The 16,468-nt window shown below is 38.6% G+C and overlaps 2 protein-coding genes across 2 annotated transcripts; one reads left to right on the forward strand and one right to left on the reverse strand.

Annotated features, from left to right (window-relative positions):
- The first annotated feature begins 890 nt into the window (after positions 1 to 890).
- On the forward strand, positions 891 to 7,780 carry LOC121771453 (U1 small nuclear ribonucleoprotein 70 kDa-like). The gene is made up of 10 exons (XM_042168240.1): positions 891 to 1,149; positions 1,488 to 1,602; positions 1,695 to 1,774; positions 2,805 to 2,880; positions 3,334 to 3,398; positions 3,492 to 3,554; positions 5,830 to 5,911; positions 5,999 to 6,161; positions 6,554 to 6,613; positions 6,744 to 7,780. The coding sequence occupies exons 1-10, from the start codon at positions 1,051 to 1,053 to the stop codon at positions 7,468 to 7,470; spliced, it is 1,530 nt and encodes a 509-aa protein (XP_042024174.1). The 5' UTR covers positions 891 to 1,050; the 3' UTR covers positions 7,471 to 7,780.
- A 153-nt stretch (positions 7,781 to 7,933) lies between these two features.
- Positions 7,934 to 12,426, reverse strand: LOC121770301 (type 2 DNA topoisomerase 6 subunit B-like). Its single transcript, XM_042167054.1, has 12 exons — positions 12,368 to 12,426; positions 12,191 to 12,287; positions 11,881 to 11,964; positions 11,508 to 11,534; positions 11,080 to 11,235; positions 10,972 to 11,036; positions 10,863 to 10,883; positions 10,223 to 10,407; positions 9,165 to 9,312; positions 8,860 to 9,053; positions 8,604 to 8,727; positions 7,934 to 8,255 (listed from the first exon to the last, which is right to left on the reverse strand). The coding sequence occupies exons 1-12, from the start codon at positions 12,401 to 12,403 to the stop codon at positions 7,983 to 7,985; spliced, it is 1,410 nt and encodes a 469-aa protein (XP_042022988.1). The 5' UTR covers positions 12,404 to 12,426; the 3' UTR covers positions 7,934 to 7,982.
- Positions 12,427 to 16,468: the final 4,042 nt, after the last annotated feature.

A 16,468-nucleotide genomic window follows, 5' to 3' on the forward strand; every position in this document is an offset into this window, starting at 1 on the left:
CCTCACACACCATCAAAGCCGTCCTCGCCTCACTACTATTGCCTCCCTTTGTGCCACCATCATCGCCCTAGCCTCCGTGTTGTAGCTGTTTAAGTTCTAAATTTGTTAACTTAGTTTGAACCTTTGATTTAGTCAAGGTAGCGGTGATTTCAAGAGTTTATGTTGCAACTACTTATGACAACAACGACATTGAAAATATAAACAATTGTTAACAGTAATTTGAGCTTTCCAATATTAAAATTCTGGCTCTGACACTGTCAGGAATTGACTTACAAAAAGTGAATACGACATGATCATCTATTTATACTCCTATTATTTATTCAGAATGTGCGGTAATTACACCATACATACAAAATGTTTCACCATTGTCAAAAACAATGGTGAAACATTTTGTATGTATACTGTAGTTACCCTAAGAATGTAGACTAACCTTAGTACTTTTTAATATCACAAAAATATACATTATGTCAATTGTACCACTTGATCAAACTACAGATCGAGTACGTTCCAACGAGAATCATATTCGAAAATAAAAAAACCAAGAAGTTTGATTCATCAAATTTATAATAAAATTTACATTTACAATAAGCATCCAAAAAATTTACAATACTACGCATTAAAATCACAAATATTCATATTTGTAGTACTCCATCCGTCCCGCACTACTCGCACTTATTTCCTTTTTGGGCGTCCCAAGTTACTTGCACTCTTTCCATTTTTAGTAAAAAATTTCACCTAGCCGTCATTTTTGACTTTCTTATACACTCATTCCTTAATCTCCGTGCCGAAAAGGAAAGGAGCGAGTAGCCCGGGACGGAGGGAGTACAATATAATTCAACACATGACAATATTTATCAAGTGCGAGAATAATATTAGCAAAGAATTGGTCATAAAATTAAGGCAGATGACTATATATAAATGCGAAAAAGGTCCCGAAACCCTATCCACCAAATCAGTCGGCTCTGCCTCTTGACGACGACGACGACGACGAAGCCCTAAATCACTCTCAATTTTCGCCGATTCCAATTTTCATTCAACCACTGGAGAAGGATGGGGGACTATGGCGATGCCATGATGCGGAACCAGAACGCTGCCGTTCAGGCCCGCACCAAGGCACAGAACCGCGCCAATGTTATGCAACTCAAATTGGTAATCTATCATCGCTCAATCCAATTTTTCATCACTCTCGATCTAGCTTACGTTTTCTTTCTTGTTGATTTGATTGGATATCGCCATAATTTTAGTTGCATAGTTTATCGCATTGTTTTTTAATCTCAATAGTCGTTCCCCCACCCTAGAAATTTGCTAATATACATTTCTTAGTGAAGTAGTTTGCGGGGATTGCTTGATGCACTTGTCCTCGATTTGATTACATCCTTTTTCTATAGTTCAATTATATTCCATCTTCATCATGTGTAGCTCAGTTTTATTTTAATCCCAAATTCCACATCTAGTGATTAATGGCTCCTTTATGACATAACCTGCAGATTGGTCAGAGTCATCCAACTGGTTTAACGGCTAATCTTCTGAAACTGTTTGAGCCCCGCCCACCTTTAGAATACAAACCACCACCTGAGAAGAGGAAATGCCCACCATATTCAGGTTTTTGCTCGTTATAACTATGCTAAAAGTATTCAAGTGTTGTGCTTTCCCATTGCTAACTATTCATCAACTGTTTTTATTTGCTTTACCAGGAATAGCACAATTTGTTAATAATTTTGCTGAGCCTGGTGATCCTCAATATGCTCCTCCGGTGCAGAAGGGTGAGACTCCGGTGAGTTTTTTTCATGCCTGGATATCTTGTGACGCATAAAGTTAGAAGTTTTGAAATCTCAAGCTTTACTTTGACTTTATACCCGGGCAAATTTGATAAAGATGCAGTAGAGCAGTCTTATTAATTAGATACATTTCTTTAGTGGCTGTATATTTATGTTTTGATATTAAGTTGTTAGGTATTATTGTTGAGCCAAGCCTGTAAGTATATGGGCCTATAGCTTCGTCAGGGTTAAATCAGTTTCTTATTCACAGGGCTATGTTTGCTACATCTCATTTGTGAAGAATTATAAATTAGAGTACAACAAATACTTTGTGCTCTCTTTGGAGGAAAGTCTGTGTTTGTTCTTCGTTTGTTTTCTTTCTTTTCTTTCCATCATCTCAATCATCTTCACTCTATTGAATATGCTCTGGGGCGGTGGACAAGGTGTAATGCAGTCTGGTCAGCGCATCTGTTTTGGGTACAGACGCCCATAGGTTTTCTTGCCCATGTGGGAAAAGTATTGGCTGATATATCTGTCTGTATTCTTTTAACATAAAATTGTAATTTTGTATTGTAGTACTTTTCAATGCGTCAATGATGTGCTGGCACACACTTGATTTGGCTAGAAGCATACTTCCTGACTCATGTATTCTCTGATCCTTATTAACATCCTGGCCATGGTGATGTTAATTTAAATGCCTCACTGTAGGCCAATAAACATTATGTGTCAAGTTGCGGGGGTATGTTCTGTGTTAACCATTGCTAGGGTATCTTATCAGGTGGTTTAGGTTTTAACCACACATGCTACTGAGTTTGTAGGATGGGGAGTTTTTCTATTTGTCTAAAGAACTCGGTCTGGACAAGTTTTACCTTGTATTATCCCCCCCCCCCCCCCAGTTTGAGAGATTGAGAACGTGAGATGGGTTGGGTTGATTTAGTGCGTATTTAACAGTGAGACTAAACATACCCTAGATTCTTTGCTTAGCTTTTATATTATCATCATTGTAAACATTCACTAAATAGATTTATCTTCTGCCCATTTCTGCAGACAGAAAGAAGGGCTAGGATTCACCAACTACGGTTGGAGGAGGGAGCCAAGAAGGCAGCAGAGGAGCTTGAGAAATGTAATTACTTCTTTCTGTATATTTAATCTTTATACTCCATCCGTCCCATAAAATAGGCACTTTTTCCATTTTGGTCCGTCCCATAAAAATAGCCCACTTCTAATTTTGGTAACTTTTCTCTCTCTCTAATGAGGTAGGTCCTATTTTCCACTAACAATACTCTAAATCACTTTTTATTTCCATCTCTCTCCTACTTTACCAAGTGTGCATTAAAACCCATGCTGTCCCAAAAGTGTCTATTTTTATGGGACTGGGGGAGTACTTAGTTATATAATCTGACCACACTTCATTGGTGACACCAAAGGATAAACATTCTGTTCTCTATTATTTTATCTAAATCATATAAATGTGTATATATGTGTGTATGTTCCTGTAAAAATTCTCATATACTAACTTGTAGGATACAGCTCTTTGTCGTACATTGCTCATGTTATTAAGATATCTTGTGTGCAGATGATCCAAGTAATGATCCCAATATCTCTGGAGATCCATACAAGACGTTGTTTGTGGCTAGGCTTGTGAGTAATGATGCATATAAATAAATTTTATTTTACGCATTGTTGGTAATTGGTATTGACCCTAGTCTGCTTATATGATGTTTTTCTTTTCAGAATTATGAGACAACTGAAAGCAGAGTTAAAAGAGAGTTTGAAGCTTATGGTCCTATCAAGCGGGTAGGTATTTTGGAACACCCAAGTGTGACTTGGGTTGTTGGTAAGAAATTTTACATGTATCTCACCAATGCCAAGCTAAATCATTTTCTCTTATCAACTAAAAAATGAATTGATAATTTAACCAAGAAAGATTTCCCTTCCCAAGATCCTGCACACAATCAAAAGAAACAAGAGAAAATCTTATGCTATGTTAATGCAAGGTGTTGTTGTTAGAAAATGGCTGTTGGATTTTGTTTATCTTGTTACATATCGGTTTTTATAGATTTTTCTTCTATATTTCGTTTTCTATAAGACATTTTCAAGTGTTTTTATTCTAAATAAGTTTCATGGCCTCTTTTCCTGTCATCATGATAATTGAACTAGTCTGGTAATAATAATGTCATATTAATCATTAGCATGTCCTTTTGCCCATTAAGGATGAAAAGCCATAATTATGTAATGTGACTTCCCACACCTGCAAGTTTATAGTATTTGCTCCTAACACATGAACCTCAGTATGGTAAGATCAGGTTTGGAAGTTCCCCAGGTATAACTTTGTCAACTTGATTAGCATTAGGTTACTTTCATAACCCTTGCCCCCCTCCACTCTTTTGGATTCAGAGTTCTTCATCTCTTCACTCAATAGAGTTTAACACGTAAGTACCAAATATGTAAGAGGGGAAATCTTTCCCTTATTCATGTTTGCTCTCAATTTATTTTCGTTGAGGAGCCATTTTAAGTCAAAAGATGATGCTTCGTTCAAGAGAAGGTAATACATTAGTTTGCAGGGTTTTTTCTTTTTTTGTTCTAGAATAGAACTTAGATTCCTTGTTTGTTCTAGACTTTTTTTTTGTTCCGGATTTGGGAGCGACGCATGACTCTCATGCGTCACCTTTTAATGAGACGCATGACGATTATGCGTCTTTTATAGAGACGCATGAGGGACATGCGTCTCTCAATTTTTTCGAATTTTAATTGAAAGACGCATGAGGGTCATGCGTCTTAGGGTAAAACGCATGACACTCATGCGTCTCTCCATAAAACATCAAATGGCTTTGTAGTTCAGTGGTAAGAATACCATATTGTGGTTGTGGAGACTTGGGTTCGAATCCCAGCAGCCACACTAGGTTAAGTTTTAGCATTTTATGGTTTTACTCATTCCCAAGTCATTAATTAATTTTCACTTAGTAATAGCAGATTTTGTAGATAGTTTTTTAATCTGGATGCTGAGTACTATAAATATCAAATAGCTATGATGCGCATTGATCTTGGATCGTCTTGTTTTTCCACATGCAATAGTCTTGTTTCCTCATTTGGAATGCCCACAAAAACTAAAAGTACTAGTAATAGTTATATGCATTAATTAATTATTAATAAATTTCAATAAATATTGGAGTAAGGATAACCTAAAAATTGTGGTGTGGCTGCTGGGATTCGAACCCAAGTCTCCACAGCCACAATATGGTATTCTTACCACTGAACTACAAAGCCATTTGATGTTTTATGGAGAGACGCATGAGTGTCATGCGTTTTACCCTAAGACGCATGACCCTCATGCGTCTTTCAATTAAAATTCGAAAAAATTGAGAGACGCATGTCCCTCATGCGTCTCTATAAAAGACGCATAATCGTCATGCGTCTCATTAAAAGGTGACGCATGAGGGTCATGCGTCTCTCCCAAATCCGGAACAAAAAAAAAGTCTAGAACAAACACGGAATCTAAGTTCTATTCTAGAACAAAAAAAGAAAAAGCCCTTAGTTTGCATGATCAGTGATGCTTTGTGCCTTTGGCTCTTACTTCAAGCTACCTGGAGAGGCAAATTTTACACTGGGTAAAAACATTGGGAGTAATAGCATCTCTTTCTTTTCATTCTCTTGCTTTTCTAGTACAGAATGACTTATCCTACTAAAATCTTACTTTTGGATTTAAAGGCTGTCAAAATAAATTTGCTTCAGAAGTTCTCAAGGTATCCCGGTATTGAATGTTACTTGTAGTCATTTTCAATGTTATTTATTTAAAAAACAAGTCCCTGGTAAGGGGAGGTTAGTGTACATGTGAACTGGTAAATTGGCTGCCGTTTTTAGTCACATCTAGCGCTGATGGTGATGCATCTCGCCTGGAAGCTCCATAATTGAAAGGTGAGCACGGCTAATTAGGCATAGTGCCTGCCGTGCCCTTAGGCTTACATTACATTGTAGTAATGGGAATTCAAGCTGTGTTTATAAAATGTTCTTTTGCTTTAGGGATGCGTCTACTTCCATCATATCTTACTAACCAGGACATTTGGAGTTTCAGGTTCGTTTGGTCACGGATAAAGAGTCAAACAAGCCTAGAGGCTATGCCTTCATTGAATATGTGCATACAAGAGACATGAAAGGTTAGCTTCTATGATTTTCTCCTCCCCCCCCCCCCCCCCCCGCGCGTCCTATCAACATCTGGCTATAATTGTCCATTCGTCGTGCAGCTGCATATAAACAAGCTGATGGGAAAAAGATTGATAACCGGAGGGTGCTTGTGGATGTTGAACGTGGCAGAACTGTCCCATATTGGCGACCTCGCAGGCTTGGTGGTGGACTTGGATCAACTCGAACTGGCGCTGAAGATGCCAACCAGAGGCCTCCAGGGAGGTAATTATAGTTGTATTTTATCTACTCCTGGGGGATTTAAGGGTCAAGTTAAGACAGTGTTTGTACATTCATATTATCCCTGTTTTGATGATCAGAAACTAATTTTCTCTACTCTTCGTACTTATTTTTCCACCTTAGCTTTTTCGATTATATTCATAAGTAGCAATCGTAAGTTCAACAGTGTTCTATGCTCTATAAAATACCCACCCTTGCCGCATTCTCTTCATGTTAGGTATCTTTTGCTTATCAATTTTCTGTTAAATTGTGATGCCACTTTTCGAATATGATTTCCTGGTGATGTTGAAATTGAGATTGCAGCTTTTTCTGAAAAATATGATTTATGCAATACTTGGCTATCTGATTCCGTTTGTTTTGGCATGCTGGCATATCAGAGAGCAAGTGCAGTCTGGAGGAATATCTCGATCTGAGGAGCCAAGGGGTGAAAGAGAGAGGTAATTGAAGTTTTACGAGCATAAAACACTAACTATTTTTCTGCTACGCTAAGTGATTCAGACAAACTACCTTGCACAGATATTGGCACTTGTATATTCATATCCTTACATTTTCCTTTATTTCTTTCAGAAACAGGGAGAAGTCCCGAGAAAGGCCGAGGGAGAGAGATAGAGAAAGATCTCGCGAGCTGTCTCGTGAAGTATCAAAGGAACGTGATCATAGGGAAGATAGGCACCATAGAGATCGCGAGAAAACCAAAGAGAGGGAACGGGAGAGAGACCGTGGCAGAGACCGTGGCAGTGGCAGAGACCGTGAAAGAGACCGAACACGGGACCGTGATAGGGGTGACAGGGGTCGAGATCGGGACCGTGGCCATGACCGTGACCGGGATCGTGATAGGGAGTGTGACCATGACCGTCATCGTGAGAGGGACAGGGAAAAGTCGAAGGACTATGAAATCGGGGAGGATCAGGATCGTGGCCGTTCACGTGACAGAGAGTATGAGTATGAACATTCTGATTCGAAGCATGAGAGGGGAGAAAGAGAAAGGAACTATGGTGTTGTAGATGCAGAAGATAGTCGTGGGTGGCCTGATCATCCAGAGCATGGACGTGGGCGTCCAGAAACTGATCATGATCGTGGGCATTATGACTATTATGGAAATCAGGGTCGGGGGCAATATGACAATCCTGAAAAGCCGGGGGATTATGATCGTTACAGAGAATATGACCGTGATAAGGATCACTATGATCAAATGGACGATGATGGTTATGCTTATGACCGAGCTGCATCTGAGCCACAAGACAGAGAGTACCGTCGCTCTGATAGATCTCTTTCCCGTGAATATGAGTATTGAAACTCATGACCAACCCAAATATGCCATGCCCACATGACAATGTCGCAGATCTCATGATACATGTTTCTCTTGGTTATCAGTTGGAATTCTTAGACCAGATTGTTTTACTATCTCGTTTAATGTTGGATTGCGTTATATTTGGTATGCTTTTCATATCTGGAACTTTTGAAGTTATTTTGTATGTTCAAGTTGGGGCTGGATTTCCCAGAAAACTCGTTTCCAGACTTTTGATGTGATTTCTGGTGTTGTATTTGACTTTTTGATCTTTTGAACCTTATTTGATTTTCTTACTGTTGTTATACTTATTTCATGCGCAGGTGCTTTGATTTGGAAGGCAGTTTTTTCCCTATTATGGTAAAAGTAAAATGAAAATGGTGTAAAGCGTGCCAAAAATAGAACTTGGCTCTTGTTCACTTAAATCATTGTCCTACTAATTATCTCAACAACATAGGCTGCTCTTTTGAACACAAAACAATAAATTCTATAAATGGGGTTGCATAAGTTTGAGGCTACTACGTATCAAAATACTCGCCTACACCTTTGTATGCCTTCTCGGGTTCCTGCTCGAAAAGTGCCGGAGCTTCCTTGGTTCCCCGCCTACCACAGTCATTTGTTGCTATGACAGAAATTATCTTATCTTTGATGCAGTTCTCAACAATATCCTTTTCATGTTCCGGAGATGGCAGCCCAAGTAAAGAAAAACATTCTCTTTTGAAGTTCAAGTCTAGCGAAGACATGATCAAGCCTGAAATTGTTTTGGCAAGATCGGGTGCATAATTGCATATCTGTATGAAAATTTCAAATGAGACTTCAACAGTTCAACAACCATCATAAGGGATGAGAATTCATGTAAAACTGAAGCATTATTATGCTGAGTTGTAGTTATTAATGAAATTGCTTTTAAAATCACTCTCCTCTCAATCAATTTGCTAGTTCTACCAAAATCATATGAAACTTTTTTGCCCTTCATGAACTTTGAAGAATGGATGTTACATGCTTTGCACCTAAAAATTTGAGTAACTGTAAGTATGTAACTGATGCTAGAAAAACAGAAAAATTAACCTTAAATAATTCGAGTTTATCTATCGACTCTTTGACCTAGAATGCAAGTAAACATACGATCTTTATCGTACCTTGACAGCACGCTCACTGAGTAATGTTCCTGCATTCCTCTTCTTCAGGTCAGACAATGCCTGCTTGAGAGCTTTCCTGGTGAGGTACCTATCAGTTCTGCTACTGTGCGAGCAAGGCAATGTCGTGGCATCATGTTGAGGAAAAACGAGGACTATACATATGCATTGAGAGTGATAGCAATACACCAAAATCTTTGTAGTTTCTTGCAATATTTATGAAGTAAGAATAAGTTGCATATAGTTCTCCTGAGGATATTGTTTATCATATATGTGGAGTGCAATATCAATGTGAGAAGACGGGGATAAGTTTTCCCACTCTAATATTGTGATGCCATCTTGTTCTCCAACACTTTTTAGAACTAATCCATAATTTTTCCAGTCAATGCTGTTCAATGCTTCTAGAGATGATTGTGGCATTGAGCAGGGAGAGAAATCTTTGAAGTACAAGACCTAGGGACAAGAAAGAAAACTGTTAAACATAAAACCAAAGAACTATATATATTCAGAAGTTTATTTCTCATCTTTGCCAAGAGAAAACAGCCCTTGTAAGGGGAGAATGACCTCTGTTCTGCGGCCATATAACCTGGAGCAGGAAGATTGGTCCAACATTGATACATTGCTGATGATGATTACAGCTTCCATCACCTGGCCTGAGTTTTGGTGGTTTTCTCTGCTACAAGCTACCCCAGAACCAACTTTGAGGTTCTTTCTGAAAATTTTGCAAGGACCAATTTGACTTAGGGATCAGTTCCAATGAGGTGGTAATTGCATGGAACTGGAATGCATATGCTAAGGTTGACAAATGATTTGAACAAGACATCATGGCATTTTACAACTCTTTTGGGCTTATGAGTGGGAACATGAGATCAAAGGGTGTTTGAAACCTAAAAACTAATTCTCTTGCTGAAATGAATGGTTAGATCTATTGCTGAAGTGAAAATAAAAAAGCTCAAACAAGAGAGAGTATATTAAGAATGTTTACTTTTGAGGATTTCCTAGATAAGTAAAAATTTAAAATAAAAATAATAGTATAGGCTAATCCTTTGTTAACTTTGAAGGACTGGAGTTCTGGGATATCCTAAGACCATTGATAACTTCTAGTTTGACTAACTAATATCCCATTGAAAGGTGGGATTGGAAAAATCCTAGTAATGAGGATAAAAGTACACAAACATCTAGCTTACTAATCATGGAAAGTAAACAACCCGAAACATAAGTAGCCTGAGGAGATGTAAATTATTTGTGCACAAGGGGAAGAAGGTTTAAAGCAAATTTTCCCGAGTCAGGCAGTAAATAAAAAATCTTATGTATTGCTTTTAACATCACAGATAGATAATCAGAACAAAAGTCACCAAGCAGCAAAGAAGAATGATCATGGGCACTGAATTTTACATAAAACCATATCAAAAAGTTACTGTTGAATTAGAGATGGCATGTGTATTCTTAAGTATAAACCTTAAGTTCTGGAGGATATACTTTTCATAAGGGTGGATTGTTTCAGACTATCTAATTAAAAAGTTTCCACACTTTCAAATATCTCAATCAGTTTCTCCCTTAAATGCAGAAACATCTCAAGTCCAGTTGTAGGATGATATTGAACTTTAATCATTAGAACAGACCCAGTTGAGAAGCAAGAGTGACAAGCTTCGGTAAGTTTGTTCCCATGCTTGGAAACATATTCTTCAAGTCCCAACGTCAGGTTGTAACTATTTACATCATTCGTAGCTGGGGTGCTGCATGCATTTTGCAGAAAATATGATTTTGTACCACCACCAGATTCTACTATCAGTTCAATTGCAATCTTCTGTATAAAATTACAAATGAGAAGCAAGTTAGCATATGAACTACCATAAAATAGATTGCAGAAATTAAACTTCAATGCCACTCTACCATTTAGTGTTTGGATTAACATTCTTTAAGAGATGACTTTAATTTTATGCTTCTATAATGTTTTTATCGAATAGCTTCATACTCAATTATCATTCTAAGATCATCAGGGACAATAATGCTTACACGTACTAAATGTGAACGAGGGTAAAAGCAATGATTTGGAAAGGTTCAATGGATATGGATATTTCACGTATATACCTAATGATCAGTGTGAATGTAGTATTTTGGCTAAATGTCCGATTCCTAATTTCACAGCCACTGCTTCTAGTGCAATATTACACACCATTTATAGAAATAATGGACGAAAAGTATATATGAGTAGAACACTACATGAAACACGGAGAAGGTAAAAAGGTTATCCGAACTTACAAATGCTTTTAGAAGAAGAATCTGCATACAAACATAACGAAGTGAGCTGACTATGAGCAATAAGTAATTCAGTAAGACTCCACTTGAACAGCATATATGAGGTATGTACCTTTTGAAGATAGAGGTGTAACATTGTTACAAGAAAATCAAATTCTTCATAAAGGGACAATGATACTTCAGTTCCACTGAAAATTAAACCAAAAGTAAATACGTTTACATGGTAGACAATACATTAGACACGTGAAAGAGGTAAAAACAGATTGCCTGAATTTTGCACCACTCTTTGTTACTGATGGTAGTCTCACCAGTCTTCTTGAGGCAACAACTTCTTTTAAGTCAAATTTTAAGCGATGTATTTCTTTGTCAGAGCTGCCTTCAGTGAGAAAAATCGATTAAGGTTGGATTAATGGAGAACCGTTAGGGATCCATCTAGTTTCTGTTCAAATTTTTAATTTAAAGATTTACTGCATCCTTGCAGTTTCCTTTGATATTCTTGACATTGAAAATATAAGTGAAATGTGGACCACCTAATTCACTAACGCCTTTCGCAATCTACAATTTTCTACTAGGCTGACTGTCAGTGTCCATGAAAGCAATGATTCGTCTAATACTAAGTCGTAGACACAAATGCTAAGCGAAACTTACTTGTGGTCATTACAGAAAGAAGCCCGTCTGCAAAATATGACATCAATTATCAGTTATGAGACCATTATCCTAATATAGTGCCAAAATGATGGAAAATGTTTAGCTTAGAAGTAAGTAGCCAATAGTTCTACATCAGTAACACTTTTAAGTTTTAACATGCAGATATCAGTACTGACCAAAACAATCAGAAGCTGCCCTCTCCCCTTTAATTTCTCAGTAAGACCAATTCCAGAGGAGAATGACAAGGGATATAATTAGACAGATATACTGAGATCTACACTAATCAAATGGATTGGTATTAACAAGTTTAAACCATATTAATCTACTGGGTATGAAGCATGAGGAACATGTGAATCAAAAGTGCTTCACTTACCCCATTTACCAGACAAAACAGTGTCGTTTTTGCATTTCATTTCAGTAAATTCCTCCAAATTGTTTCCAGTACCTGTATCAGAAACTGTTGAAGCAGAAATCAGAATGTTGAATGAAACATTCTAGAAATCGACGCTCTGCTCATAAACATTTTAATCACTCACGGTTCCACTTTAAACATTCCTTTAACAAATTTAAAAATGCTACTCCTAAAACACAATCAAGTACTGACTAATTCTTCTCTTAGCATAGGTGTGAGAAACTATGTTTTCCAGAATGAGAAACCAAAATATGAAGAGATGAATATGTGCCTGAGATTAGAACTGAAGAGCGCGTGTGTTTAATAGATACGGATAATCTGCATTGATCGTCTAACATGCGGCATCTACGGAAAGCAGAAGAAATAAGCTGCAAAATCAAGTTGAAGATTGATTAGATCTGAGATTCAGAGAAAGCAAAACAAAATGTAACAGAGAATTTGCACTTACCAAATTCAAAATGTCCTGCACTGAATTTACCTCCATTTGCGGTGATAGAGAGAGAATACCCGCGCAATTTGTTGGTGAAAAACACACACAGATTCTTATGTTTTACTGCAAAGTTGATCACTAGTTTGGCCACCACAGTCGTTACCTAATTTCAATTTTAAAAATAGAAACAAAAAAAATGAAAATTAGAATTCTTATGTTTAATTCAATTTAATGAAAATTTTGAAACTAAAATTAGAGGTTACAAGCAATAGTTGACGAATCTGTTTTTACTTTACAGCATCCGCAATGGCGGACTTCCGCGGGGAATTCCCACGGACGTCCCGGAATTCCGTCGCAGACGTCCGCCATTAGGCGTGCCCGCCACGGATACGGAATTGGGCTGAGGACGTCGCAGGTCCGCGGCGTTAAGCGGAATTCCACAGGGACGTCCGTCATTGCGTCGACTCCCGCGGAATTCCTCGCGGACGTCCGCCATTGCGTCGACTCCCGCGGAATTCTGCTTTATTTCATTTTTTTTGTAATGTCTATATATACCGCTCGTTGAACTTCGTTTCATTTCGCACCACTTGTTTTAACAAGTTGCTCTCTCTCTAAATTTCTTTTATATAATAGTAATGGCTGGTAGTGGTAGTGGTAGTGGCCATCATAAAGACGTAATGGCTCCGATTTGGGCACGTGTGTGGGAGGCCGCGGCGAGGGAGGAACAAGAGGCCTCGGCGCCGGCGGTGCCTCGACCAATCCACCGTCGCACTATAGTACCCCGCGACCACCTCGCTACCCACCGTCGGTTGTACGACGACTACTTTGCGCCGGAGCCACGGTTTGGGGAGACCCTATTCCGGCGACGGTTTAGGATGCAGCGGCCGCTGTTTATGCGTATCGTTGGCGCGTTGGAGCATCAATACCGGTATTTCAGGGTGCGGGAGGATGCAGCGGGTAAACCCGGCCACACACCGATTCAGAAGTGCACTGCCGCACTCAGGCAGTTGGCGTGCGAAGGTGCGACGGACATGTTCGACGAGTACCTCCACATCGGCGAGTCGACAGCCCGCGACTGCCTGAAGTATTTTTTCAGGGCGTTAGGGAGATATTCGGGGATAGGTATCTTCGGAAGCCTACCCCCGAAGATTGTCAGGCTCTCCTGGATATGCACGGGGCTCAGCACGGCTTCCCGGGGATGCTGGGCAGCATAGATTGTATGCACTGGGAATGGAAGAACTGCCTCGCTGCATGGAAAGGGATGTACACTACCGGTTTCAAGGCCAAGAATCCCACGATGATCCTTGAAGCGGTAGCTGACTACCGGTTGTGGATATGGCATGCCTATTTTGGAGTAGCCGGGTCGAACAACGATATCAACGTCCTTCAGTCGTCGCCCCTTTTCAACGACCAGTGCATGGGCGTTGGTCCGGCCGTCAACTTCGTCGCCAACGACAACCAACACAATATGGGCTATTATTTGGCGGATAAGATATACCCGATGTGGCCCATCTTTGTGAAGACGATCAGAAGCCCAACGGATGCGAAGAAGGTATACTTTGCGCAACGTCAGGAGGCAGCGCGCAAGGATGTGGAGCGGGCATTTGGTGTGCTCCAGGCTCGATGGGCGGCAGTAAAGGGTCCATCACGGCTGTGGTACGTTGACAGCGTCGCCGACATCATGTACGCATGTATTATCATGCACAACATGATTGTCGAAGATGAAGGTCCAGCACTGACTGATTGGGCCAATGATGATGATGATGCTGATGCTGCGGGTCCAAGCCACGGCGTGGCCACTAGCAATGTACGCATGGGGATTCCCCATGACGACGTCGATCGAGTCCGTGCATTTGCCGACATGCGCCAAAAATAAGCCCACGTTCGACTCCAGAACGATATTATTGAAGAAGTGTGGCAGCGTATGAGTCGTCGTTGATGTAGTTTTTAATTATTGAAATGTACTTTTTTTATTTGGTGAAATGTACTTTTCTTATTTAAATGGAATTTTTTCCTTATTTTCGTCGAAATTTTAATTACGTAAATTGTTTACTTTCGGAAATTGTTTAATTTGTGAATTTGTGATTTTTTTTAAATGTGGGAATTCCGTCGGGAATTCCGCGGGGGAATTTCGCCACTGTGCAGTGGGAAGTCCGTATGACGTGGCAGTGCAGTGGAAAGTCCTTATGACGTGGCAGGAGGTGTTTTTGGAAATTCCGCCGGGACATCCGCACCACTGCGGATGCCCTTAGGATAAAATTGTGCGATGGTCCACCAATTTATTCAGTTAACCTTCTCTTCTAAGTAAATGCCCAAAAAATTGTGACGATGATAATAATAGTTGTGGTATACTTTTAATTAAGTACTCCTTTCCCAAATTTTCACCTTTTTTTAAGTTTATCTAATTCAAGATTTCATTTCCTTTTTAGTTTATCTAATTTAAGATGTTAAATTTTTATATTTAGAAATAAATTTCTATCCTCGTTATATTATTTTTTAACTATTTTTTTCTTTCTATACTCTCTCCGTCCACGAAAAATAGGACACATTATAAATGACACGGATTTTAATGTGGAATTAGTAAAATAAAAGAGAAGGGAAAAAGTTAGAAAGAGTTAGTGGAATGTGAGGTTCATATTATTAGTAAGAGGGAAGGGAAAAAGTTAAGAGAGAAGTTGTTGAAAACTTTCTTTTTTTAAATGTGCTCTATTTTTTTGTAGACGGGGGAGTATACCACTTAAAAATGTGGACATATTGAATGGAACCGATGGAGCAAAAAAAGATGATGCAATTAAGGATGTTGGTTGGAAGAATGAAGAGAATGTTTTGCATGCTCTGTCCACCTGCATTCGTAAACCCCGTGTAGGTGTTAGATCTAGATAGGAATGTCAATCGGGCCGGCCCTACTCGGGTTGCAGGCCAATCGATGTGGGCTAACCGGGTCGTGATTTCTTTCGGGTTATAAAAGTTTGACCCTAACTCCACCCAGCGGGTTGCAACCGATAAGATTAATATGCGATCAATCCAATAAATAATGATGAAAATTAGTTATATTCATAAAATGTAAAATATTAATTATGATAAATTTGAGATATATGCTTAAACTCAATCATAAACATGATCAAATACTAATATTTGAGATATTTTGTGAAATTTTAACGCATGTTTTAGATATTTAAATATATTTTTAGTGAAATTGAAGTTTTTAATTTATTTATCAATTATTATATCAATAAAAATATAATATAATAAAATTAATAAATGAAGTTTCGAATTAAGAGTAAAAAATTAATATATTTAATATAAATTAAAAATTATTTTTTAGTTATCTATATTATAAAATTAATCAATGAAGTTTTGAATTAAGAGTAAAAAATAGAATAATAGAAATTTTATCGGGTTTTTAGCCAACCCATCGGGTTTTCGGGTCTGGCCTCAACGGGTTGTGGATTAGTCGGGTGCGGGCTAATAGAGTTTTGATTTTATTGGACTGAAAATTTCCAACCCTAACCCTATAAATTTGGCGGGCTATTCGCGCCAGCCCTTAGGTTGCGGGCTACACTAACCTCCCTAGATGATTAGATCATTTACAGTCCACGTCTTCCAGCCATATTTTCATTTCCCTCATTTTCAGCATCATATCATCAACTCTTTTAGCGGGATGTTAACTGTTTCTCGCATTAATTTATATTATTAATTTCAAGAGAAAGCCTATAATGATTCATTGGCATGAAGCCCTGAGGCGGTGGTGTGGTGGCGGAGGCGGCAGTTGACGGCGTGATGCCGCAGCGGCCGCCATTCCAATTTTTTATTTTTTATTTTATTAATTAATAATTTGATAAATAATGTAATTTTATTTTGTAGCTTATGATGTGGCGGACAAGTTTTTTGTAGCTATGATGACTAGACAGACAAGTTTTTTTGTGGCCGTGGCATGGTTTTTCGGCCTATTGTGGACACTTAAGCACTTTGTTTTAGGTGATCCCTTCTTCTAAAAAATTCGTCTTCTTCCTAGCTGAAAAAACGCAGAGCACACTTCTTCTAAAATCCTTTAATATAAAAAAGCGCAGAACACTTAATTAAAAAAAACGCAGATCACAGACACAAAAAAAATTGCTT

This window comes from Salvia splendens, chromosome 16 (assembly GCF_004379255.2).
Source record: "Salvia splendens isolate huo1 chromosome 16, SspV2, whole genome shotgun sequence".
Classification (NCBI taxonomy): Eukaryota; Viridiplantae; Streptophyta; class Magnoliopsida; order Lamiales; family Lamiaceae; genus Salvia; species Salvia splendens.